The sequence below is a fragment of the Ursus arctos genome, unplaced genomic scaffold (genome assembly GCF_023065955.2).
Source record: "Ursus arctos isolate Adak ecotype North America unplaced genomic scaffold, UrsArc2.0 scaffold_31, whole genome shotgun sequence".
NCBI classification, from domain to species: Eukaryota; Metazoa; Chordata; class Mammalia; order Carnivora; family Ursidae; genus Ursus; species Ursus arctos.
This window is the reverse complement of record NW_026622997.1, coordinates 3,015,741-3,041,293: the sequence shown is the minus strand read 5'-3', so window position 1 is coordinate 3,041,293 and position 25,553 is coordinate 3,015,741. Positions and strand designations below refer to the sequence as shown.

At 42.9% G+C, this 25,553-nt stretch overlaps 1 protein-coding gene and 2 long non-coding RNA genes across 5 annotated transcripts in view; 2 read left to right on the top strand and 1 right to left on the bottom strand.

Annotated features, from left to right (window-relative positions):
* On the top strand, positions 1-17,612 carry TRIM38 (tripartite motif containing 38). The gene is made up of 7 exons (XM_026511164.4): positions 1-165; positions 1,421-1,960; positions 3,870-3,965; positions 5,867-6,097; positions 7,109-7,131; positions 7,228-7,340; positions 14,782-17,612. The coding sequence occupies exons 2-7, from the start codon at positions 1,556-1,558 to the stop codon at positions 15,303-15,305; spliced, it is 1,392 nt and encodes a 463-aa protein (XP_026366949.2). The 5' UTR covers positions 1-165; positions 1,421-1,555; the 3' UTR covers positions 15,306-17,612.
* LOC113264310 (uncharacterized) lies at positions 12,982-19,053 on the bottom strand. Its single transcript, XR_006410910.3, has 4 exons — positions 18,731-19,053; positions 17,653-17,780; positions 17,488-17,570; positions 12,982-15,696 (listed from the first exon to the last, which is right to left on the bottom strand). It is a non-coding gene; the product is annotated as an uncharacterized LOC113264310 (long non-coding RNA).
* The window catches only part of LOC130542203 (uncharacterized), a 20,890-nt gene continuing 14,363 nt past the window's right edge, over positions 19,027-25,553 (top strand). The window contains exon 1 of one of the 3 annotated variants that reach the window (XR_008956578.1): positions 19,027-19,379. This is a non-coding gene — a long non-coding RNA (uncharacterized LOC130542203). The remainder of the gene's footprint in view (positions 19,380-25,553) is intronic. The other 2 variants (XR_008956577.1, XR_008956576.1) reach the window with 2 other exon arrangements.

Here is a 25,553-nt window from a genome sequence, read left to right as displayed (position 1 = left end):
CTCGCGCGCCGCCCACCGCAGTTTCGCTTCCGAGTTTGTGGTCGGCGACACAGCCCGGCCGGCCTCGGGACGCGGCGGCGACGGCCCCAAGCGTGCGGGTCCGCGGCGGCGGAGGGCGGTGCGCAAGGCGTCGTCGCGGAGGCCTGAGATGCACGCGTGGCGAGGGTGAGTGTGCGGGTCCGCGCGCGGACGCCCGCGCCGCCGGAACCCTGCCGACCGGCCGGGCTGCTGTTCCGCTTCCTCTGGCCGCGGAGTCCGGGCCGGGCCTGGGGAGCCGCGGGCTGGCGGTGAGGGAGGGCGCACGCCCCGCGCGCCGGGCCTCTCGAGGGGAGCGCCGCAGCCCGGCGCGGGGGAGCGCGCTGTGCGCCCGGGGAGAAGCCACCTGCCGGGGAAGAGAGGGCTCCAGAGGAAATCCTCGGTGACCGCGGGACTCGGAGCCGCAGCCCTGTTTTTATGTTTGGCTCTGTCAGTGCAAAGGAGAGGTCACTCTCTGAGCTGCTCCTGGCACCTCGGCGCCCCTGCCCGCCGAGGCGCAGGCGTGGGGTGGGGGGACAGGGCGAAGTTCCTCAAGCAGCTTCCTGCCTCAGCGGGTGCCTCTGGTCAGGCCTGCCTCCCTGTCACCGGTCGTGGGGTCCTCGCCGCGGCCTGCCCCCTCTGCTTCCCGCCTCCCCCACACCCTGGCTCCTGCAAACCCCCGGTGCTCCTTCACCCCGAGAGCCACGCCCTGGCCTGGAGGAGAGCCGGTCCCCTCGCTCATTCTGCGGGATCTCTGTTCCCAGGGACAACCCTTCTTTTCCCAGCTCTTTCCAGATCTTTCCCTCAGTCTGGGAGGACGACAGCAAAGACAACATTGGTTCTTCTGGTTGCTTTATTTACTTTCATCATCATCATCCGGGTTGGGGCTCCGTTGAGACTTTCTTAAGCTGGTGTCTTTTGCTCCCTGTGGGGTGGGAGTGGGGTCGGAGAGAGCTGGCAGTGGGGTCCCAGCAGAGTCAAATTTGATGATCTCCGCGGAATCCTTCATCGGCCACCCAGTTTCTTCGGGGTTACTAGCAGTCTCGAAGAAACAGTTCTGGTACAAAGGATTCTTGATGTTTATTAGAGGAGGAAAGAGTTTCACACTCCCTCCCTGAGTTCTCTCCTTCTACCACTTGGTGAGGAAGCCTTCCTTGTTCTGTCAGTGCTTGGTCTGAGAAAACTTTCCGCAGCCCTGGAGTGTTGGATATGGGCTGTCATGTGGCCACCAGTGAACGCAGCTATGAAGCAATTGAAATATGGCTAGAGGGATGGAGAAACTGAATTTTAAGTTTTATTTAATTTTAATTAAATATAAGAGGCCACTTGTGATCGTCACTACCATTTTCCACAACACAGCCTCATTTTATGTACCGTCTAAATCCCAGTCCTTTTCTTTCTCTAGAGAGAAGACCCCAAGGCCTGTGGAGGCCAGTGGCAGCCAGTGCATCGCACGGAGGCTCAGGTGAGGTGTATTTCCATACCTGTGGATTTTCACCTCTGCCTCTAGATCCGATATTGGAACTTGTCAGGAAAAGCCATGGCCTCAGCCACCAAGAAGATGAAGGAGGAAGCCACGTGTGCCATCTGCCTGTTCCTAATGACTGAGCCTGTGAGCATCAGCTGTGGACACAGCTACTGCAAACTCTGCATCATGAACTTCCTTGAGAACCTGGGCCCTGCGGAAACACCATCAAATATGTTCGCCTGTCCCCAGTGCCGGGCTCCATTTCAGCTGGCCAGCCTCCGGCCCAACAAGCAGCTGGGAAGTCTCATTGAAGCCATCAAGGAGATGGAGCACGAGATGTCATGTGAGGAGCACGGAGAGCACCTCCACCTATTCTGCGAAGACGAGAGCCAGCTCATCTGCTGGCGCTGTGAGCGGTCACCGCGGCACAAAGGGCACCGCACAGCTCTCATCGAGGAAGTATGCCAAGACTACAAGGTGAGCGTGTGGGTTGGAAGGCTTGGCAAGTACCGGTCCCTTGCTGCTCCTTGGGGACTGAGGTTCTTTAGCCTATAACCTGAGAAAATGGTCCTGAAATACAGCTGTCATCATGTCACCCTTCCTGTCACGTCCTTTATGATACGAGAAATAGTTTATCACGGGTCCTCATTGAGTCAAGTCCCGACTGTCCATCCTGACCTTCAACAGATTGGTCACACCCTTGTCCCTCTCCATTCTTGCTACGATGAACATCTCCCTGCTCCAGAATGCAATGTGCTCAAACCCAGACCTGCATGTGTTATTGCTTCGCACCCTGAAACCACAATGTGCAAGACCATATGGTGCACTCTGAAAACACAGGAGATGAAGATACGCCACCTTTTAGGTATCCTACAGTCTAGTGGGAAAGACACATCAGCAAGAGACTGCCCGGAATCAACTGGTTGGGTGGTGGTGAGGAGGGTCACCAAGGGGTGGGGAGTGGCATCTGAGGAGCCTTCTCAGAAGTGACTCCTGAAGAACACATAACAGTTAACCATAGATAGAGGCATGGAGAAAAGAGAGGGCATTCCAGACAGAGCAGACCATATGTGCAAGGGCATAGCCAGGGCAGGGGTCATAGGGAAAGGCAGGTGATGGTGGGAAAGGAGGTTGGCCCGGAACTATGGTATCGACTCAGAGTCTAAATCCTAGCCCAGAGTAGTACTGGCCACTGGGGGGGGGGGGGGGTTATTTGCAGATTGAAGAATCAGGGTGACATTGAAAGGGGCCTTCTGGCCTTTCACTGAAAGTAAAAGGAGTTTCAAGGAGTAAAATTCAGCTTATTCCTATAAGAAGGGGGAAAGGGGCAGTTTCAACAAGATTCAGGAAGGGGAGCTAAAGGATTTGAAAATGATTGTTTATGGAGGATGAAGTGGAGGGCGAGGCTTGGGGCAACTCCTGTTTCTCACTCCGAAGCAGTGAAGGAAGGCAGCCCTTTGCTGTAGGGAATGAAGAAAAGGGCACAGTCCTGCTACCTTATTCTGTCTCTACCCCGCCTAAATGTCCCCAGCGTGGGACTCCTTGTTCCTGCCCCCATGAGGTGGGGGTGGGCTTCTAGTAAGGTTCTGGGTCCCCTGGATAGCAAGGGCAATACAGTCCTTGTCTGACAAGTTTCATAGAGCCTTTTCTTGAGAGATACTCAGGAATTAATGAGTATCCTTATTGAGTTTATGGAAGACAGGAGCTGATCCTTTTAGCATTGGTCACAACTAGCAATTCAGGTCAGCTGAAAATTGCTTTCCATGGAAATGCGAGAAACTATTTTGAAAAACAACCTAAAAGCTTGATATAGATACAAAATCATTTTAGATTGGCTTCACGAATTATCACTCTTCAAAGAGACCAGAGCTCCCCTCCTCCATTAACCATGTCTAGTAACTTTAGCTGACACCCTGATCTTTCCTTCCCGACTCACCATAATGCATTCAACGTTCCGTGTGTATCACCCTGGCATTGGTTATGTTTGGTTCAACAGATTATTTTATAGAATCTTCTTTTAGATGATGATTAGCTTGTTCTGTGTGAAGTGTTTCCCTGGCAAGACTGTAGCAGTTGAGGTTGGAATCACAGCTGAGCTCAGCCATTCAGAACCATCTATCAGTGGGAACCAGTTATAGCACCTTGGGCTCTTTAACCCCTTCCTAAGCACAGAAATGATGTGAAAAATCCTAGTGACTGCTCAGTGCTGCCGGGGAATCAAATGTGTGATTGCACATACGGCCCTCAGTGTGCTTCCTAAACTACGGTCACGACTCCGTGTATATTCAGTGATATTCCGATAGTCTTGGAGGGCTGGGGTTCCCCTCACGGGCCTAATGAAGGCTTACTAATTGATGACACTTCATTCACCCAATTTTTCCTTCAGGAAAAGCTCCAGAATGCCGTGACAAATCTGAGGCAACTGGAAGAGGAATGTATGAACCTGAAGGTGTTCACCACGAAGCAGATAAGCGAGTGGAATGTAAGAACTTGGCGTTTATTGATCTCAAGCTATCTTCCATCCTAGAGTGTAGGCATAGGAAATGACTGGCAAAACACAGTGATAATTTATTTTTACTAAACCAGACCAAATGAAACCAGAGGAAACCCCAAAAAGAAACCATTATTTGTTTTTTGCCCCTAGTTGTCTACATCTGTGAGAATGTATTTCCAATCCCTTCAACTTTTCAGTGGTAATTGGCTAGGATTCCTGACGCCTCAGGAGAAGCAGAATTGGTATGTCTATTTAAGTTAGAGCCGTCCTTGACTAGCTTTCCAATTTTGAATACCTCAGAGTCCCTTCCTGGTCTGAAGGCCTCACCTTTATTGCTTCGGCACACTCACCACAGCCTCCCAGGTTCAGAAATCAATCTTTGTGAACATTAAGGAAACAGAATCACTCCAGGTTGAGATTCGTATTCCTCAAGCTCATGAGGCTGGTAAAAGAAGTCTGTTTGATTTATAAGGAGGGTCATAACTGCGGCAAAAACCTATGCGCTTAAACTGCAGACTTAGAGTCTCTAAGATGATCCCCATGGCTGACGAGCTCCCCATGATCAGAGATGCATTCCTTTATGGAAATATTTGTGTAATCCATCGACTTGTAGCCAAATCTCTCAGGCTGGTGGACCATTTTGCCTCTCTCAGAGGTCTCTTCCATCCTCTGCCCTGATTCTTGGTGTGTGGATGCTAAACTCTCAGAGGACTCTCTCACTTCCCTCTTTTCTGGGATCTTGGGCCGTGGGGAGGGTCTTGATTATAGCTAATATATACAGAAACCCCATCCATGACCCTTCTAGCACATCCTCTCAGTCGTCAAAACACTGTCTGAATTGGGGAAGCACTAGCGCAAATTGCAATTCTGTATCTCCCCAAATGAAAGCTGGGCCCCCAAAGATGTATCACTTGGCTTCTGTCAGTCTTAAACATAAGGATGATTACTTGGACCCCGGGCTGGTGGTGAATATTTCTCAGTTAGCTATGATGAAAGCCTGCCACCCAGACCTCCCCCTGATGAGACCATGGGCTTCCCTACTAGCCTGGTTGTCCTAGAGTCCAGTCTCGGTGATGTTTATTACAAGCTTTTGCTTCAAGAAATTTCCTCAGGCTCAGAAATACCTCCTTACGTCCCACACAAAAACTAAATTTTTTTCTGTGTAACTGATAGAGTGTTTGACCTCAGCCCTAGTTGCATGATTAAATTATCTGGCACTACTGCCCCTCCTTCCTCCTGGATCTTGGCTGAAGAAGAAGGCAATCAATCAGGTGACTATAGAGAATCATGGCGGCTCTTCCACATCTGAGTGCCAGCCTCCTAGGCATGACTCTGTAGCAGAGAATTTGTGACATTCTTCCAGCTCCGATGACTCAGTAGCTGAGAAAACTTTCTTCTGCGTATGTTAAAATACACATAACATAAAATTTACCATTTTAGTCATTTGTAAATACAGTTCATTGGCATTAAGTACTTTCTCATCATTGTACAACCATCACCACATCTATTAGTGAGAACTAATAGTGGGAACTAATCTCAGAACTTTTTCAACATCCCAAACTGAAACTCTGTACCCATTAAACACTAACTCCCCATTCCTTTCTCCTCTCAGCTTCTGGTAACCACTATTCCACTTTCTGTCTCTATGAATCTAACTAGCATAGGAACCGCATATAAGTGGAATCATATGATATTTGTCCTTTTGTTTCTGGCTTATTTCACTTAGCATAATGTCTTCAAGATTCATCCGTGTGATAGCATACATCAGAATTTCATTCCTTTTTAAGTCTTAATAGTATTCCATTATCTATATAACACATTTTATCAATTCATTCATTGATGGACGTTTGGCTTGTTTCTACCTTCTGAGCATACTTTCTTGACTCTAGGAGAAGATAGAGATTCAGAAACGAAAAATCCAGTCTGACTTTAAGAATCTTCAGAGCTTCCTGCAAGAAGAGGAGAAGTCTCATCTGTGGAGACTGGAGAAAGAGAAAGAGCAGACTCTAAAAAGACTGAGAGCTGATGAGGCCACTCTGGAACAGAAGAGCCAGGAACTCAAGAGTCACATCTTGGAACTAGAGGAGAAATGTCAGGGCTCAGCCCAGAAGTTGCTGCAGGTGGGGCTGTGCACTTGGGGGAAGGAACTCTTGGGCTGCTATTAAGAGAAGAAGAGTGAGGGAACATGGGCAGGTTGGTGAGGCCTCCCTGCCTCACTCAAAAGTGGCACATTGCTATGGGGACTTTAAAGAAATGTTTCGTTTAGATACACCTCAGTAGAGAGCCTTCACTAGTCTATAGTGAATCACAAAAATCTATTTACCTGAATCATGAAAATATAGCCCTTTTGGTGGATGTGGTTGGGTCCTTGGCTAAATGGAATCATGGGGTAACTTTTGCTACCATTTGCCTCTGTTCCATGTGTACAGAACCCTGACTGTCAAACTGCCTCCTGAAATACTCCACCAGGTGACTGGTGGGTGATAAAATCGGGCAGCCAACATGAGTGACAGTCTTCTCCCTAATTTGCTTGTTGAGCCCTCCACAGCTCTTATGGGGCCTTCTTTCAGCTGTATGAAAGAGCCAGCGCATTAAGATAAACTGTGGCTGGAGCTATTCTAGTTTCCACTAATAGGACTCGGGTAACACCATAAGTGTGAGACTATAGCATGAGGGCTGCGCCATCACGTGATACCTGCTACCACCATCTTAGTGGCCCATTCTCAGGGGCTATGCGTGGATTCACCTCTAAGGACCTTAGTGACAGGTGGTCTTTAATATGGGCTCACTGTGAAAGGATTAGGTCACTGAAAGCTAGTCTTGCCAGGGGAAGCATGGGCAAAGCTCCTAGGCCTCTTCCCTAAGCATCCCACAGGCTGTGACTGCAGACACCACAGCTTTCCACAGATCTTGGCAAGAAAGAGAAGAGACTCAGAGGTTGATAAACGTCCTGCCATGCCAAATATACCAGGCGGCTGGGGTGGGAATGATTCTGAGTATCCATCAATATCTAAAGCTACAGTCACTCTCTTAACTTCTTTGGAAGGAGCATTTGTAGAGAACAGCCCCATGTGCCAAGCCTCATGAAATACTGATGTTTCCACTTACCTTTTGTCTTCGTTTTTCTGTAGGATGTGAAAGACACTTTGCGCAGGTAAGTCCTATGTGAATGCATGAGGGAGGGCGTACGGGTATATAAAGGTGAATGGAATGTATCACTGAACAAGTCCTTGGCCTCTGCTTGTTCTAGGAGTTGGGCTATGACGTTGGAAAGACAAGAGGCCCACTCTTTGGAGCTTCATACTGTGTGCAATGTTTCTGAGCTTTATTTTGATGTGAAGAAAATGTTAAGGAGCTATCAAGGTATGTGAAGAATCCTTGAATGCTATGGATGGAAGGGACCTTAAGTCATAACGACATTCACCACCTGTCCCTGGGCCGGCTCCCAGCCAGAGAGGTCGTTTAGTGATTTTCGTTGGCTCTGTCTTGTCCTCCCTTGTTAGCATGCTATAGTGCTTAGACAAGGACATAGCGTACTGGTTATCTGTGCAGACCCTTCACATTCCTTTTTTTTTTTTTTTTAAAGATTTTATTTATTTATTTGACAGAGATAGAGACAGCCAGCGAGAGAGGGAACACAAGCAGGGGGAGTGGGAGAGGAAGAAGCAGGCTCACAGCAGAGGAGCCTGATGTGGGGCTCGATCCCATAACGCCGGGATCACGCCCTGAGCCGAAGGCAGACGCTTAACCGCTGTGCCACCCAGGCGCCCTGACCCTTCACATTCCTGATCCCCCATTTATTAGATGTGTTACCCCAGGCAAATAACTTCCTCAGTTTCCCCAGCTGAAAAATGAAGGTATGAACAATTCCCACTTCATTGGGTTGTCATGAAAAGTCAATGTGTCAATGTGTGTGAAGTGCTTACTGCAATGTGTCTGGGACATAGTGTTTGGTCAACATTTTAATCAAATCTCAGAGCAATGTAAGAAAGATCAGTGAGTATTATGGACTTTGATTCAAATGGTTTCAGGACCTTGACCCAGACAACACAGATGGTAAATACTAGAACCGTAATGAAAACCGAATTTTACCAATTCCAAAGCCTGAGCTTCCTGCTTCATTGATTCTCTTAATCAGGGCTTTCTATATTTCCACCATATGTTATTTATAATTATAAAATTTAAAAAGGTCTGAAAGCTGAAAGTTCTTAAAAATTTGTTTGGCTACAAAATCAGACCTAACCTAAAATGATTTGGTGACTGTATTATCTCTTCCAGTAAACAAATTCAGCAGCTTAAAACAACACACACATACTATCTCACAAGTTTCGTGGGTCAGACATCTGGGCACAGCTTAGTTGGTCCTTTGCTTAGTGTCCCCCAAAGCTTCATATTAAGGTGTTGGCCAGGCTGGGTTTGCATCTGAAGACTAGACAGGGGAAGAACTCTCTTCTAAGCTCACTCAGGTCGTTGGCAGAATTTATTTCTTTATGATTATAGGGCATAGGGCCCTGGCTTTTTGTGAGCTGTTGGCTGGAGGCTGGCCTCAGCTTCTAGAAGGCACCCCTCATCCTCCTGTACATGGACTTCTCAACATGGCCAATTACTTCTTCAAAGTAAGCTCAGGAGAGTGTCTCTAGAGCATGTCTTTTAGTAAGATGGAGTCCCATATAATGAAATGTAATCTTAGGAGTCACATCCCATCATTTTTGCCATATTCTATTGGTCAGAGGTGATCACAGGCCCTGCCCACACTCAATTGGAAGGACTTGCATAAGAGCAAGAATACCAGAAGTCAGGGACTATGGAAGGCCAAACCAAATAGAACAATACATTAAAAAAAAGTCATTCGCCATGATCAAGTGGGCATTCCTGGGATGCAAGGGTGGTTCAATATTGGCAAATCAACAATGTGATACATCACAACAACAAGAGGAAGGCTAAAAACCATATGATCATTTCAATAGATGCAGAAAAAACATTTGACGAATTATAATATCAATTCATGATAAAAACCCTCAACAGAGTATGTTTAGAGGGAAGTTACCTCAACATAATAAAGGCCATATATTAAAAACCCACCACTAATGTACTACTCAATGGTGAAAAACAGAACTTTACCCCTAAGGTCAGGAACAAGACAAGGGTGTCCACTCTCACCACAGTTATTCAACATGTTACTGGAAGTCCTAGCCCTAGCAATCAAACAAGAAAAATAAAAAAAAAAAAAAAATGATAAGGAAGAAGTAAGACTTTCACTATTTGTAGATGACACGATGCCTTATATGGAAAGCCCTAAAGATACCACCAAAAAACTACTAGAACTGGGGCGCCTGCGTGGCACAGCAGTTAAGCGTCTGCCTTCGGCTCAGGGCGTGATCCCGGCGATCTGGGATCGAGCCCCACATCAGGCTCCTCCGCTATGAGCCTGCTTCTTCCTCTCCCACTCCCCCTGCTTGTGTTCCCTCTCTCGCTGGCTGTCTCTATCTCTGTCAAATAAATAAATAAAATCTTTAAAAAAAAAAAAACTACTAGAACTAAATTTAGTAAAGATGCAGGATACAAAATCAATATACAGAAATCTGTTGCATTTCTATATACTAATAACGAAGTAGCAGAAAGAGAAATTAAAGAAACAATCCCATTTACAATTGCACCAAAAATAATAAAATACCTAGGAATAAACTTAATCAGGAGGTGAAAAACCTGTACTCTGAAAACTATAAAACATTGATGAAAGAAACTGAAGACAGTACTAACAAATGGAAACATATTTCAGGCTCATGGATTGGAAGACCAAATATTGTTAAAAATGTCCGTACTACCCAAACAACCTACAGATTTAATGCAATCCTTATCAAAATACCAACTGCATTTTTCACAGAAGTAGAACAACGACAAAAAAATTCTGAATCCAAAACCCATTTTGCCCCCGGGGGCTCAGATAAGGTTTATGGACCTGTATTTATTTTCCCCTCAAGTTAACAACAACAAACAACAATGAGAACAACAACAAAACAAAGTAAGTCTGTATCTGATCCTAGAAAGATTCAGGAAAGGAAAAAATAGGACTCCATGCAAATCACCTCCAGATTTCACTGAGCCGATTGGTCCACTCTTGGCTTTTACAGAAGGATTACAACATTGTGCAAGTCAATCTCTTTCTAAAATGGGCTCATCTTTTAACGAGATAATTCCCTTTCTTTTTTAGAACCCTCATTATTAAAACTTTTCTTACTTCAAAAGTAATACAAATAAATTATAATCAGTTGAATGATAGCGATAGATATGAAGAAAAATTCAAGGTTTCTCCCACCCCTCTCCAATCCTCCTTCTCCAGGTAACAAGCTCTGTTTTTCTCTGTTGTTGTTGTTGTTGTTTAACAAACATTTAGCATATAGAATGTCACTCATCACTTTTTAAAGCTAATATTCCATGAGTATATCATAATTGCACGTAACCATATCCCCACCATTGGAGCTTCAGGCTGCTTCCAGCACTTGGGTATTGCAACACTGATGCAAGAACTGCCTGGGCCATGCAACCTTCCATCCTCCTGTTTCCATACCCATAGAGCATATACCCAGCACTGGGGTTGCTGGGCTTGTTAATCTTAATGCATATCACGTGTGCCAGTGTGGCAACATACAGCCTCGCCAGCACCGAGAAAAGCAACGTACATATACAAAGCACTCTTTCCATGGCAGATGAGGAAAGCTTCACATGTGTTACCTGTTTTATACCGGCCATCTCTGTAGGAAGCACTTTTCACTTTATAGATGAAGAAACTAAGACACAGAGAGGCAACCAGTAAGTGGTAACGCATGGTAGCATCTCTCTTAAGAACACTCTCTTAATCAGTCTGCAATGTGGCAAAAAAAATGAATCTGTTGTGTTTTTTTAATCCATTGTTTTATGGAGTGGGCACTGAAGTTTACGCATAGTTGGTTTTGTTTGTTGCTGGGGCACACCACGCCACTGTGACCATTCTCTTCCATGTGTCCTTGTGTGCTGTGAACGGTTTCCTCTGAGGATATGCCTTGAATTGAAAATGCTGCTGTGTAGGGATGCACATCTTAATTTGACCAAATACTGCGGATCGTGAAATTCTATCAGTTTATATCCTGCCGACAACATAAGAGCTCACACTGTTCCGTATGTCCTTGAGTCTTTGCTTATAATTTATAATTTTTGACAATCTGATGGATCTGAAATGCTACCTAATTGTGGACTTGATTTGTGTTCTATGATTTCACTAGAAAGGTTGAGCCTCTTGTAAGTCCATTAGCCTTTTAGTCTTCTTCTGTGATTTACCCATGATTTGCACTTATTGAAGCATTTTTCTATCGGGTTCTTTCTCTTATTGACTCATGGGAGTTTATTATAGCTAGTATCTCTGGTATATGTATGGCCTTTTACATTTTCATTCTATCTTTTAATATATAGGGTTTCAAAACACGTTTTCCTTCAAAGTCTGTGGCTATTATTTCCAAAGACCTCTGTCATCGTCAATGGGCATTGAATTTATCAATGAGTTAGTTGTATGAATTGATAGGATCATGTGGTTTCTCTCCTTCAATCTATTAATGTGGTGATTATGATCATTTATTTTCTAATGTTAAACCATAGTTGCATTCTCAGAAAAAAGCTAAATTTTGATACATATACGGTATATATAACATGGGTTTGATAGCCAAATAGGAATTCGTCACGAAGATCATTATTGTGCTGCACTTACGTTGCTACAGAAAGGTTAGTTGCATAGAGCGGTGAAACAAATAGGCCATTGGGCAAAGAGGAATCCTGACATTAGAAAGTAAAGAAAGTTTAGCTGTTGCCTATACCCTGATAGCATGATGACTGTGATGAAGTGCTGATGGAGACAGTTGCTAGGAATGTCAGGAGAGGCTGCTTACACATCAGACCTGCTCACATATAAAGTGAGTCATGTGTTTTCCTGGTAAGTATGCCTCTGCAAACACCTTCCTTCCTCATTACTATAACTAATACTCTACCAGCTCCGTTAATGACAACATTGTATGTCGGCTCCTCACCTTGACTCCTTGACTCTGTCTAGTTGGTAATAAAAACATCCCAGTCTTTTCATACAACTATACACACAAACAGAATATTATATATCTAATAATATATATTAAAACATTTGACATATAATATATGGAGATTATATTTTTGATGTAATATATATTCTGTGTGACATATAGTATATATTGATATATATCAGATGACTAATAATTATAATGTAATTATATAATTAATATGTATAATTAATAATATAACATAATTATATAATATTGTAAAAATATATAATATGTATGATAAACACATTAAATACACAAAGTATACATTTATACATATATAAAATGTAAATTAAATATATGTATATATAAAATATAATTATATATATACACATGTAAAATTTGACTTATTATTTATATTATTTTTTTTTAGGATTTTTGTGTCTATGTCTGTAAGTTACAGGGCTCTGTAATTCCCTATTCTTTGGAAGATTTGATATGAGATTGTCATTATCTATTCCTTGAGTGGTAGAATTTCTTCAAAAACTGACCAGGTCTCTTTTTATGTGGTGTATGTGCATGTTTTATTATCTGTGGGTAAATTCTAAATTCCTTATTATATTTTTTAATGTTAGGTCTGCTCATGTTTTCTTTTTTCTTTTGAATGAGTTTTACTAAGAACCATTTTTCTAGAAGGTTATTCCTGTTGTTATTTTCAACTTTATTAGTAGCATAAAGTTTATCATAAATTCTCAATTTTTAAATTTCTATATTCATTCCAGTTTTGTCTTCCTTTTTTCTCCTTTGATGAATCTTCTTAGAGGTATGTCTATTGCATTAATCTTTTCATGAAAGCTACTGTTGGCTTTTCCCTCTCCATTGCATTCTTATTTTCTTTCATTTCATTGGTTTATTGTTTAAACATTATTTTCCTTTAAAAAAAAATCTGAGTTTCTCTGTTCTTTCTCTTTTTTTTTAAAGATCATTTTTTTTATTTAGAAAGCACGTGAGTGGGGGGAGGGGCAGAGGGAGAGGGAGAGAGCATCTCAAGCAGACTCTCCACTGAGTGTGGAGACCCATGTGGGGCTCAATCTCACGACTCTAAGATCATGACCAGAGCCTACACCAAGAGTTGGACCCTCAACCGAATGAGCCACCCAAGCGCCCCATTCTCTGTTCTTTTTGTATTTTAAGCTGGATTGTTCGCTTCTTAATTTCCAGCTTTTTTCTTTTTCTAAAATAAGCACTTAAAGGCTATAAATTTTCCCAAAAATTCCACCTTAGCTTCATTGTATAAATTTTTATTTGTAGCACTTTATTATTACTCAAGTCTGTGTATCATCATATTATAATTTAGAAACATTTACATTTCCTAATATTGAGAATTGTTTTATTGATCTTTTTAAATTAGTTTCTAACCTAATTGTATTGAGGTGAGAGAACATGGTCCAGGCAATATAGATTCATTGGAATTTGTTCAAACTTGCTTTCTGACTAGACTTTACTCAATACATATGCCGTCTATACTGGAGGAAAGTGCATATTCTCTGTTTATTAATTGCTGAGCTTTACATATATTTATTAGATTGGGCTTGTTGGGTTGTTCAAATCTTCCATATCTTCCCTTTTTTGCCTGCTTGATCCATCAATTATGGAAAAAAAGAATGTTAAAATATCTCATGATGATTGTGGAATTGTCAGTTTCTCCTCGTGATTCTGTAGTTTTTACTTCGTATATTTTGAGACTATATTATCAGTGCATGCTTGTTTGGAATTAGGATATCTTCCTAGTGAATTATATATTTTTCTTTGTTAGGTAACCCTTTCCATCCTTAATAATACTTTGACTTAATATCATTTGATATAATTATATAACTGTAGCAGCTATATAACTATATTATCCATCCTTTAACTGTCAACCTATGTCTTTTTGTTGTGTCACCTACAAGCAATATGAGGTAGAATTTTAAAAATTCAATTTGATATCTTCTTCAAGTGGTATTGCCAACCTGTAAGCATTATAATTTAACTTGGGTTTTCCTGAATCATTAAGATAACATAAATTGAAACCCCAAACTTTTTTGAGTCAGGCTCATGATAAGAACTTAATAGAATTTAATAAAGGGGTTAGCTACAAAGATGAGGATTAGGGTCATTAACAAGGAACAGTGAAGCAGCCAGGGCTAGGAATAGGTAGGCAGCCGTCACCTCCCTGGGGCCTCAGTAGCAGGTGGAGGCGTTGTAACTGTGGGAGAGCGTGACCAGAGGCAGAGGAAGGCAGACCCTCCAAGTGATAGGCAGTGGGGAGGGACTGGGTGCTAAATACTCTGGACTCCGCTCCTTTGTGCTCTGTGGTCTCCTCTAGTCCTTCCCATTGGCTCTGGAGAGAATAGTAACCATGTCAACTCTGGTTCGTTCTGGTCCTTGGCTCCTCTGAGTCTCTAAGATGGTGATGATGATGAAGATGATATTATTATTATTACTGCCACTTCCTGGGCACTTACCATATTCCAGGAATTTTACTGAGCACTGAGCATACATTAACTCATTCAATTCTCCCACCATCCTTTGTGACAGTTATGACAATTTCTACTTCATATGTAACAAATCTGAGTCTTGGAGAGTGACTTGCCTAAGCTGTCACAGCTAGTAAGAGACGATGCCTGGGTTTGAGCACAGGCTGGTTTTGTTTAAATTAAACTGTGCTCTTGGCAACAAAAAAAAATGTGCCTTATGTATTTATTTACTTACTTATTTATTTTTTTCAGTCAATGTGACTCTGGATCCAGATACAGCTCACCGTGAGCTGATTCTGTCCGAGGATCGGAGACAAGTGACTCGTGGATGCCTCCAGGAGAATCTGGACAACTCTTCCAAGAGATTTAGTATCTTACCCTGTATTCTGGGCTGTGAGGGCTTCACTTCAGGAAGACATTACTTTGAGGTGGATGTGGGAGAAGGAACTGGGTGGGACTTAGGAGTCTGTCTGGACAACGTTCACAGGGACGTTGGTGTGATACAGAAGCCGCAGTCTGGATTTTGGGCCATTAGACTATGCAAAAAGAAAGGCTACTTAGCACTCACCTCTCCCATAACTTCCCTTTATCTGGGGGAGCAGCCCCTGGTTGTGGGGATTTTTCTGGACTGTGATGTTGGAGTTGTATCGTTTTACAACATGACCACTGGATCCCACATCTTTACCTTCCCAAAGGCCTCCTTCTCTGATACTCTCCGGCCCTATTTCCGGGTTTATCAACATTCTCCTTTGTTCCTGCCTCCCCCAGACGAGTAAGGAAACAAGTAAAATCTCCTTGGTTTAACTGGCATAGAAAATATAATGTCAGTCCCGTGAGGGCAGAAATTTGGTCTGTTTTCTTCACTTCTTGTACTTAGAACAGTGCTGGGCTTTTAGTGCTACTTAATAAATCTGCTTCGAATGAATGGAGAGAAACTGCAAGAATACCACAGATGGTCAGCCTGAGCTGGGGAAAGCCAGACAGTAGCAATGATCATACATTGTTTTCTCCATCCCCCCTCAGTGGGTTCAGAGCCTTGATTTCCAAGAGTCTTTGGGTGACCTGCAGGTGACCCAGAGGTCAGGAGGTCTGAGTTCTCCCAGTTTGTTCGATGCCGTAGGAACTCATGGGTGGGGGGTGAGGGAAAGCTGCAATTGTCTCTGCCAGCTGCAAGAAAGAGCAGGAAAACCAACATAGTGACTCTTCTCAGCACTGACATTTGATCATGCATCCGAACCGTACCCCTGGAGGATGCAGTGAGCACAGATGCCTCCCAGACCTAGGGAGCACTGCCTGGGCAGTAACACGTGCAGTATGAACGAAGAGTTAAAATCGGCCTACAGTGATACATTTCAAATGGGAAGGAGATTAAGAATAAAAACAAGTTTTCTTGGGGGACTCAGTACTGGAAAAGAAGTTGATATTTTCCAGACTACTAAGCCAGCTATTTTGAAATAGCTTAAGATCTCAGCAAATAGTTACCACTGGCATGATTGTTGGCAGACTTTGTTATGATTCTTCTATGATCAAATAGACCTTAGCTATACCTGGGTCTGTTTTGAAGAGAACATTCCTTCTCAAACCTAAATTATCATGGCTGAGTTGCCTAATGGCAAAATCACGGAGAAGTCAGCCAAGCCACAAACGACATAAATGACACAGGTGTGATGCCTGGGGCTTTAGAAACTCTTAGATCCTAGGGATGGTGGAAGTGTGGCTAGAAGGAAGCTGCCAGATTTGTGGAGGTGCCATACCAGCCCTGGACTCTCTGGATTTCCTGGACTTTCTACATTTTCTGGACTGTCTACATGGGAGAGACATGAACTTGCTTCAGCCGCTACCATTTCGGGTTTTCTATTCAGTGGAACTTAATTTAATCTTCCAGGGCGCAGTGAGTTGCTGTACCTTTAAAAAAAAAAAGTGGCCATAAAATCATCTACTCCCTCTATGTTTTGTTTCCATGTATTTAATTGGAATTCTGTAGCTTTCTGAATTTAATTTGTAGCTTTGAGTTTGTTTAGATTTTCATTCCCCTTCTTGAGTCAGTCAGGTCATTTTGCTTTTGAAAAGCAATTTATCAAAGTTTTCTAATGTATTTGCACGTAATTCTTCAAATTACTCTCAAAACCATTATTTCCTGTATATGCTCTTTCAGGTTTCCATTTTATTTCTTGTTTTCTTTTTTAAAAACCTTTATTAGGGTAGCTAATGGTTTGTCTAATAGCGTAGCATTTCTTCCCCTTCAGAACTAGCAGAACTTATTTTTTGTTCTATAATTTGCCTGCACCCCAGTTTCTCATTTTATCTTTATTATCCTTATGGTTTCCAAAGGTTTATTTTGTTAATTAAAAAAAATTTTTTTAGTTGAATGTTTATCATCATTCTTTCTTGTTCAGCAATCTAAGTGTTTAAGGGTATAGACTTTTTTTCTGAGCAGGGTACTCAGCTCCAGGAACTGCCAACATTAGGAGGCCATCCTCACCGGGCAAGACCACATTCCAAGCTGTCGGATGGAGAAAGGGACATAGAAGTGAGCAAAGGGCCCACGGGCAACAGCTAATTTTTATGCCCCTTCCTAAAACCTACCGTACGGCTTCCTGCTTGCACTGCATTAGCCAGAACCAACGGGCAGAGGCGGTATCCTGTACGTATTTACTCGGAAAAGAAGAGGGCCCCCCTGGTGCCCCTTCCTCAGACCCTCTAGACAACGTCGCCCACTGCAGTTGCATGCAAGGTCAGGTGCGTGTAGTGTCCGTGGTGCTGCAGCAGGGGACCAGAGACAGAGCACAGCAGGAAGGAGAGGACAGCGACTGAGGGAGCCAGAGGACTGTAGATGACCAACCGACCCGGAGTCCGTGCTGAAGTAAAACCTCGCTCCTCAGCATGGCCTAGAAGGCAAATTCTGGCCCCACAGGCCTTGCCTTCCTGGATTAATAATCTACTTTTCCTGCCTCTGACCTTCCATAAATAGTGGTCTTCTCTTTGGTCCTCGACGGTGCCAAGGTTGTGGATTCCTTTGCTGTTCTGTTTCTATCAGGTTTCTGTAATAATAATAAAGTTTTCTTTCCTTTTTGAAACCAAAACGTGGCTGTTGTGAATCTTTTGTTCAGAACACACGCCCACCTGTTAACACCAGCCTGAAGTGGGAGTCTGTACTTGTTCTCTGGGGCTCCCAGGGAAGGGGAAGAATTACCAGCATCTGGAATTGGAAATGCAGGAAACTCCTCAGGCCCTTCATCCCAAATTCTCTTCTTCACCAGGAATAAAGAAGACAAAGATTGTTGTTCAGAAAGGTGTTTGATTATCATGTTAATGAGCATGTGGCCAAGAGAATCCGCTACACTCCTTGAGCTTATACTGAATTTGTCTGGACAAGTGAAAGTGATCCAACCTGTCTATTCTAGAGTCAGGTGTCTCATCACTCCAGTCCAGAGGCAGGGCCTGCAGTCTTCAGAGCTCATTCTCCTCCCCACCTGCCTTGCATCGCAGCCACCCAACCCTCTGTCTTTCTCCAGTGCCCAGTCTCTGTGAGGAGGACAGGACTGCTTTTGTTTGTTTTACATCTTGGTGCCAATCCGAAGTGCCTGCTTTAGTTTGTTGGACACCTGGATCCATTCAAGATCGTACGTGAAGCTTAAAAGTGTTCACCTTTCTATGGTACAGCGAGATCTATGTCTGATTTCTGATTTTATTTATAAGTGGGTGACACCACCCTTCTGGGCTGTTTCCTCAAGTGTAACACTGGGGCAGTAATCCCAGGCTCAGGTACAAAGCACCAGGTACGTAACACAATAAATAGGCCTTTTCTGTTAATTGATGTAACGATTGCAAAGCACTTTCATATACATGACCTGCTAAAGAGGACTTCTTGGGCCGCCATCATGTAATCTCTGTGGGATCCTGGGTAATTCAACCCCTTCTCCGGGCCTCCACCACTCCAGAAAAATATTAGCCCAATCTCAGTGATGACAAAGAAAAACATGCACCACTGTGGGACGCGGCCCAGATCAGTGGTACTTAACTTCGGCAGCCCACTGTGGTTATCTGGAGAGCTTCTCACTAACACACCGAGGCCGGCCTGCCCCAGACAAACTAAAAGGGGATGTGAGCCAGGGGAGCCCGGGCAGAAGGGTGACATCCTGAGCTTCTGCAGGGACACTGAAGGGACCTCTCCCCGGGGGCGTCACTTCCTTGGCCTTACCCAGATCCCCCCAGCCCATGAGCGTCAAGAATGACGGGGCACCCCCTTCTCTCCCGAGGCGGGTCCCGGGGCGTTCAGGGTTCCACCTCCACCGGAGCCTCTCCTCTCGGGCACGGGCCGCCGGGAAGGGACCGAAGGCTGCGCGCCCCCAGGGGCTGCAGGGCTCGTGGGACCTCCCAGTCCACGCCGGGGACCCTCTGCGCAGACTCCTCCACCGACCGGAGTGGGCGGGGGGCCATGGGCGGGGGGAGGAGGCGACCTCGCGAGACCGGATCTGGCGTCACCGTCCACGGAGCAGCGTTCTCCCTTCCGAGCCCAGCCCCGGAGCCCGGGAACTTTCCGGCGTCTCCGGCCGCAGGAGCCCCGCCCCCAGCGCCGGCCCCGTCCCCCCAGCCTCCAGAAGCCGTGCATGCGCCGCAGCCCCGGCTCGTTTTCCCGAGTCTCTGATTGATTGTCTCCTCCTTTCGCGCAGACCCAGCGCCCTTCCACTTAGTACGTCAGCACACGCTGGGGAGCCCCACTGCTCCCCGCTGAGGATTTTCTCGTTTCCTTCTACGGGCGAGAGCCCTGGCAAAGGAGCTGATCGTGGTGGACTCGGCAGGCCAGGAGGATGGAGACCCCACGTCTGAGTCGGGCAGAAAGGAACGAGGTGAGTCCAGTAGACAACCCCGCAGGGTGGGTGGTCCGGGAACCACCGACCCCTCCTAGCCTGGTGCTTGTGTGCTGTAGCTACTGGGCTTTCCTCAGAGAGGCTTCAAATGGAAAAGTACACAAAAATAATGTAATGGAAACCTGCATCTCCAACCCCCAGATCTTTAGTGAACATTTGTCTGTGTTTGCTCCAGATTGTGTTGAGAGAAATGGGGCAAGCGGAAGGAAGAACTCACAGCCTCTCCCTCTGAGAGTCAGCAGTGCTTCTGCAAATGGGGTGTAGTCTCCCAGGAGCCGTTTTTATTAAAAATATCAGAAGGTACTTTCCGAAATACTAGACGCAGTAAGATATCATTTAACTGAATTTTTAAGGAGGGGCAAAACAGCATCACGTGCTGTCTCGCTGCACTGACCATTTGTCTAACCTTTTGTCACTTGTTTTTTTCCCGCGGGGTATTGTGTGCATGCTTTTCACCCTACCAGTGAAAGACTCCCAAGTTCCAACAGTTACTAAGTGCTGCCCGATACTCCTCCTAATGGCCTCAGCTCTAGAATCCTGCGTCAGTGCGCGAGTTTTTATGTCCCATGAACTCGTCTGTGTCTAGCTTTCTAGTTTGTGCCAGGCAAACAGGGAGTCAAGTGGCCTCATTGTTTTGTTTGTCCATTTGGGGAGCTGAGTTGTAAATCTCTTTAGATGATTTGTAGCATTGTAGTTTCTCATCTGCGTAGTGCCAGATGATATCCTTTGTCGATTTTTCTATCAAGTTAGTTACATTTTTTGTTGATTTTTCAGATGTTGATATAGTTTAGCTATTAATCTTTTGTTGGTTTTTGGTATTTCAAGTATCTCCTCACAAACACGGTAACTTTGTTATAGGTCCTTAATTGAACAGAAAAGCTTAATTCTAACCTAATCAAAATTCTTAATTTAATTATGACTTGTGCCTATGGGATTTACATCAAGTTCTCATTTATTTATTTATTTACTTACTTACTTATTCACAAACTTTAGAGTTTACCCTACGCTCTTAGGCATTTAATTCATTTGGATTCCACCTTTGTAGGCGATGGAAGGTTGGGATCCAGTTTAATTTTCGTCATTCAGTGAGCTAGTTTTCAGGGCACCATCTACCAACGATCTGTTCTTTCCCCATGGACGTGCTCTGCCTCATTTTCATATGCTCAATCCCTGTATCACAGGTCAGTCTCTGAGCTCTCGGTTATCTTCCAGCGTCTTGTGTTTTCCTTCCTTGCAAACATGCTGCACCTTACATTCTAGTACAGATCTCTGTGCATATGTACGAGAATTTTTCCAGGGTGTAGACCAAGAAAGAAAATTGTGTGTTAGGGCCTGCACACTTTCAACGCAACTCCAGCCTGCCAAGTTGGCATCCTTTTTTTCCCCTGCATTCCTGCCCCTGAGGGTTTGAAATGGTATCTCACTGTTGTTTTGATTTGCATTTCCTTGCCTTTTGCAAGTTATTGGTCATTTTGTAGTTTCCTCTTCTGCCAGTTGTCTGTTCAGTATTCTTCTGGGTTGTTTTTCTTTGATTGATATTTAAGAGGCGTTTATGAATTTCGGATTCTGATTCTTAGTGACATAACAAATAGTGTCTACAAGTATATTGTTTGTCCCTTGTGATTCAAATGGATCTTGTTATATAGAAAATGTTAATTTTGGATTGTTCAAGTTGAATACTATATTCCTTAATCATTTTTGGTTTTGTATCTGATTTAAGAAATTCTGCCCTTCCCTGAGGTCATAAATATTCTCCTTATTTTCTTCTAAAATTTTAAAAGATTTTCTTTTCTAGTCTCTGTCTTTATTAGATCTGGAACTTCTCGTGAGAGGTAGAACTATAATTTTCTTTTGATTCTGTTTGAAAGGCAGTTACTAAGCCTGAGTTCTCAGCCCTCCTCCCCCAACTTTTAGTACTGCTGCTCCTGTATGGTCTGCATTGGTGCTGTTTCTAGGCTTTCTCTTTTATTGTACTGATTTCCTCATTTATTTCTGAATCAGGGCTCTCCTGTGTTGAGGAAATAAAATAGTTCTGCCAACAAAAGACCCGTCTGATCCTCATAACCACATCATCAACAGGGAAGGCTGATGTGCCATAGCCAGAGATTGGACATCCTGTGACATAACCCAGGACTCAGCTAGTGGAGGGTTTATACCCAGTTGTTCAGCTCCTTAGTGGGAGCCCAGTATGTGTGTGGTGGGGAGAGGGAGGATGTGAAGGGAGAATCCTAATCTCCAGATCTTCCATTCACTTGTTCTAGTATCATTAAGTGTTGATGTTTTTAGTTTTGTTTGTTTAATCAGTGTCTTCTTTAGAAATTAAAGTGTCATTAAGGCTTAACATGTAATGTTTATATCGCCATAGGAGTGAGTTTATGTGATAGCTTTTTAGTGATAGATAAGCCAGGACCTTTTGAAATAACCAGAATGATGAAATATGGAAGGTTTGAGTGGCAGCTTTTAAAAAACTATAGACTAAAATAAAATTTAGAGGTTTTTAATTTTAATTAATCATGCCATTATTTCTCCTCTTTAATTTCCATATATATTTATGAGTTGATTATAGTGTTTTTAAGTTTTTAATTATCCTGATGATAATTGTCACCTGCCCCCATTCCAGCCAATAATATACTTAATAAAAAATCAGCTTTATTGAGGAATAATTTATACACAACAAAATGCACTTGTATTCATTGTATGATATAATGAATTTTATATATCCATGTAGTTACCACCATAATCAAGATACAGAAGAACATTTCCATCAACCTAGATAGCTTCGCTGTGCCCCTTTGTACAGTCCCGCATCCGCCAGACCCAGACCCTGGGCCCTAGCTAACCACGGATCTGCTATCTGTTATTATATCTTAGTTTCCCCATTCCGTGGATTTCATATGAATGGGATTTATATCACGTATCCTTGAATCCGGTTTATTTTTCTCGAAATGTTTTTGGGATTCACCCATGTCATTGCACGTGTCCCATTTTGTTCCCCTTATTGCTGTCTTTCATTATATGGATATATTACATTTTGTCTATCCATTCACCTGTTGATGGACTTTGGGCTGTTTCTGACTTATGGCATTGTGAAAAAACTGAAAGAGACATTTGTATACAAGTCATGGTGTGGACATGTTTTCATTTCTCTTGGGTGGAATTGCTGGGCTGTGTAATTGTTTGTTTAATTTTATGAGAAACAACCAAACTCTTTTTCCAGCGTGGTTCTAACATTGTCCACTTCCTTCCACAGCGTGAGAGGACTGGTTCCTCCAGACCCTTGCTAACACCAGGGTTTTAATTTTAGGCATTCTTTTAGATGTGAAGTGGTATCTCATGGTTTTGATTTGCATTTCCGTAATTAATAATGCTTGGTATCTTTTCATGTACTTTCTATTTGTACATCTTTTGTGATATGTCTGTTGAAAACTTAAACTTTTTTTCTTCTGTGTGGTTTTTTATTTTGTTTTGTTTTTTTTATCTGTGGTTTCTCTTTTCATTGTCTTACCTGTTTTTGAAGGACAGAGATTTTTACTTTTGGTGAGCTAATTTGTCATTTTATCATTTATAGTTCATGGTTTTTGTGTATTTTTAATAAATCTTTGCCTGTCCTGAGGTATTGAAGATTTTCTGTGATTTTAGTTTTTTTTAATATTTAAGTTTGTGATCCATTTGGAGTTAATTTTTGTGTAAGACTTGAAGTTCTTTTTTTTCCCCCATGAAGGATATCTAGTTGTTGGAGAACCATCTGTTGAAAAGATTGTTTTCCCTATTGACTAGCCTTGGCACGTTTCTCAAAATTAATTGACTGTAGATGTTTGGATCTATTTCTGGGTATTCTCTTCTGTTCCATTGATCTTTCTGTCTATCCTTATACCAGTATATACTGACATACAGTCTTGATTACTATAGCTTTTTAATGAAGTCTTAAAATTAGATGGTAATAAGTCCTTTGACTTTTTTTCTTTTTTGAAAGATTGATTTGGCTCTCTCTAGCCCTTCACATTTCATGTAAATTTAGAGCCAGATTGCCAGGTTTGACACCCCCACCCCAAAAAAAAGCTCCAGCTGTATGTTTTCACTGGGATTGTATTAAAGCTATTCTATCATTTGGAGAGAATTGACATCTTGACAGTTTTTTAATTTTTATGTTTATTTAAATTCAAGTTAGTTAACATATAATGTATTATTAGTTTCAGGGGTAGAGTTTAGTGATTCATCAGTTGCATATAACACCCAGTGCTCATTACATCACGTGCCCTCCTTAATGCCTGTCACCCAGTTATCCCGTCCCCCCACCCAAACCTCAGTTGTTCCCTCCAGCAACCCTCAGTTTGTTCCCCATAGTTAAAAGTCTCCTATGGTTTGCTTCTCTCTCTGTTCTTATTTTATTTTTCCTTCCCTTTCTCTGTGTTCATCTGTTTTGTTTTTTAAATTCCACAGATGAGTGAAATCATATGGTATTTGTCTTTCTCTGACTGAGTTATTTCACTTAGCATAATATACTCTGATTCCATCCAGGTCATTGCAAATGACAAGATTTCATTCTTTTTGATAGCTGAGTAATATTCCAATTTGTATATATACCACATCTTCTTTATCTGTTCATCACTTGATGGACATCTGGGCTATTTCCATATTTTGGCTATTGTGGATAATGCTGCTATAAGCATTGGGGTGCAGGTGCCCCTTCGAATCACTATTTTTAAATTTTTTTTTTAAAGATTTCATTTACTTATTTGACAGAGAGAGACAGCCAGCGAGAGAGGGAACACGAGCAGGGGGAGTGGGAGAGGAAGAAGCAGGTTCCCAGCGGAGAAGCCTGATGTGGGGCTCGATCCCAGAACGCCGGGATCACGCCCTGAGCCAAAGGCAGACGCTTAACGACTGCGCCACCCAGGCGCCCCTGAGTACAGATCTTTTACCTTTTTGGGTTGGTTTATTCCTAGGTATCTTACGGGTTTTAGTGCAATTATAAATGGAATCGATTCCTTGAATTTCTCTTTCTGCTGCTTTATTGTCTGTGTATAGCAATGCAACAGACGGTTTTGCATTGATTTTATATCCTGCAACTTTGCTGAATTCCTGTATCAGTTCTAGCAATTTTTTTGGTGGAATTTTTCAGGTTTTCTATGTAGAGTATCATGTCGTCTATGTAGAGTGAAGGTTTGAGTTCTTCTTTGCTTATTTGGATGCCTTTTATTTCTTTTTGTTGTCGGATTGCTGAGACTAGTACTTCCAGTACTATGTTGAACACCAGTGGTGAGAGTGGACATCCCTGTTGTGCTCCTGAAAAGCTTATAGTTTTTCCCCATTGAGGACGATATTAGCTGTGAGTCTTTCGTATATGGCCTTTATGATGTTGAGGTATGTTCCCTCTGTCCCTACTTTGCTGAGGGTTTTTACCAAGAAAGAGTGCTGCATTTTGTCAAATGCTTTTTCTGCATCTGTGGAGAGGATCGTGTAGCTCGTCCCCTTTCTTTTTATTCCTGTAGGTATCATGTTGATTGATTTGCGGATGTGGAACCACACTTGCAGTCCAGGAATAGACCCGACTTGATCGTGGTGAATAATCCTTTTAATGTACTACTGGATCTGATTAGTTAGTAATCTTTTGAGAGTTTTTGCATTCATATTCATCAGGGATATTGGTCTGTAATTCTCCTTTTTAGTGGGGTCCTTGTCTGGTGTTGGGATCAAGGTAATGCTGGCCTCATAGAATGAATTTGGAAGTTTTCCTTCCATTTCTATTTTTTTTTGAAACAGTTTCAAAAGCATAGGTATTAATTCTTCTTTAAGTCTTTGGTAGAATTCCCCTGGGAAGCCATCCAGCCACAGAGTCTTGTTTGTTGGGCAATTTTTTGATTACTGATTCAGTTTCTTTGCTTGTTATGGGTCTGTTCAGATTTTTTATTTCTTCCTCTTTCAATTTTGGTGTTTCTGTGTTTCTGGGAATGCATCCATTTCTTCCAGATTACCTAATTTGTTGGCACATAATTGCTCATAATTGTTTGTATTTCTTCAGCGTTGGTTGTGATCTCTCCTCTTTCATTCATGATTTTATTTGTGTCCTTTCTCTTTTCTTTTTGATAAGTCTGGCTAGGGGTTTATCAATCTTGTTAATTCTTTCAAAGAACTAGATCCTAATATTGTTGT

Excerpts from the sequence above, each read along its gene's own strand:
- TRIM38 (XM_026511164.4), top strand. The coding sequence starts at position 1,556 with ATGGCCTCAGCCACCAAGAAGATGAAGGAGGAAGCCACGTGTGCCATC. Across the intron at positions 1,961-3,869 it reads AAGTATGCCAAGACTACAAG|GAAAAGCTCCAGAATGCCGT; the intron begins GTGAGCGTGTGG and ends TTTTTCCTTCAG. Across the intron at positions 7,132-7,227 it reads GTGAAAGACACTTTGCGCAG|GAGTTGGGCTATGACGTTGG; the intron begins GTAAGTCCTATG and ends TGCTTGTTCTAG.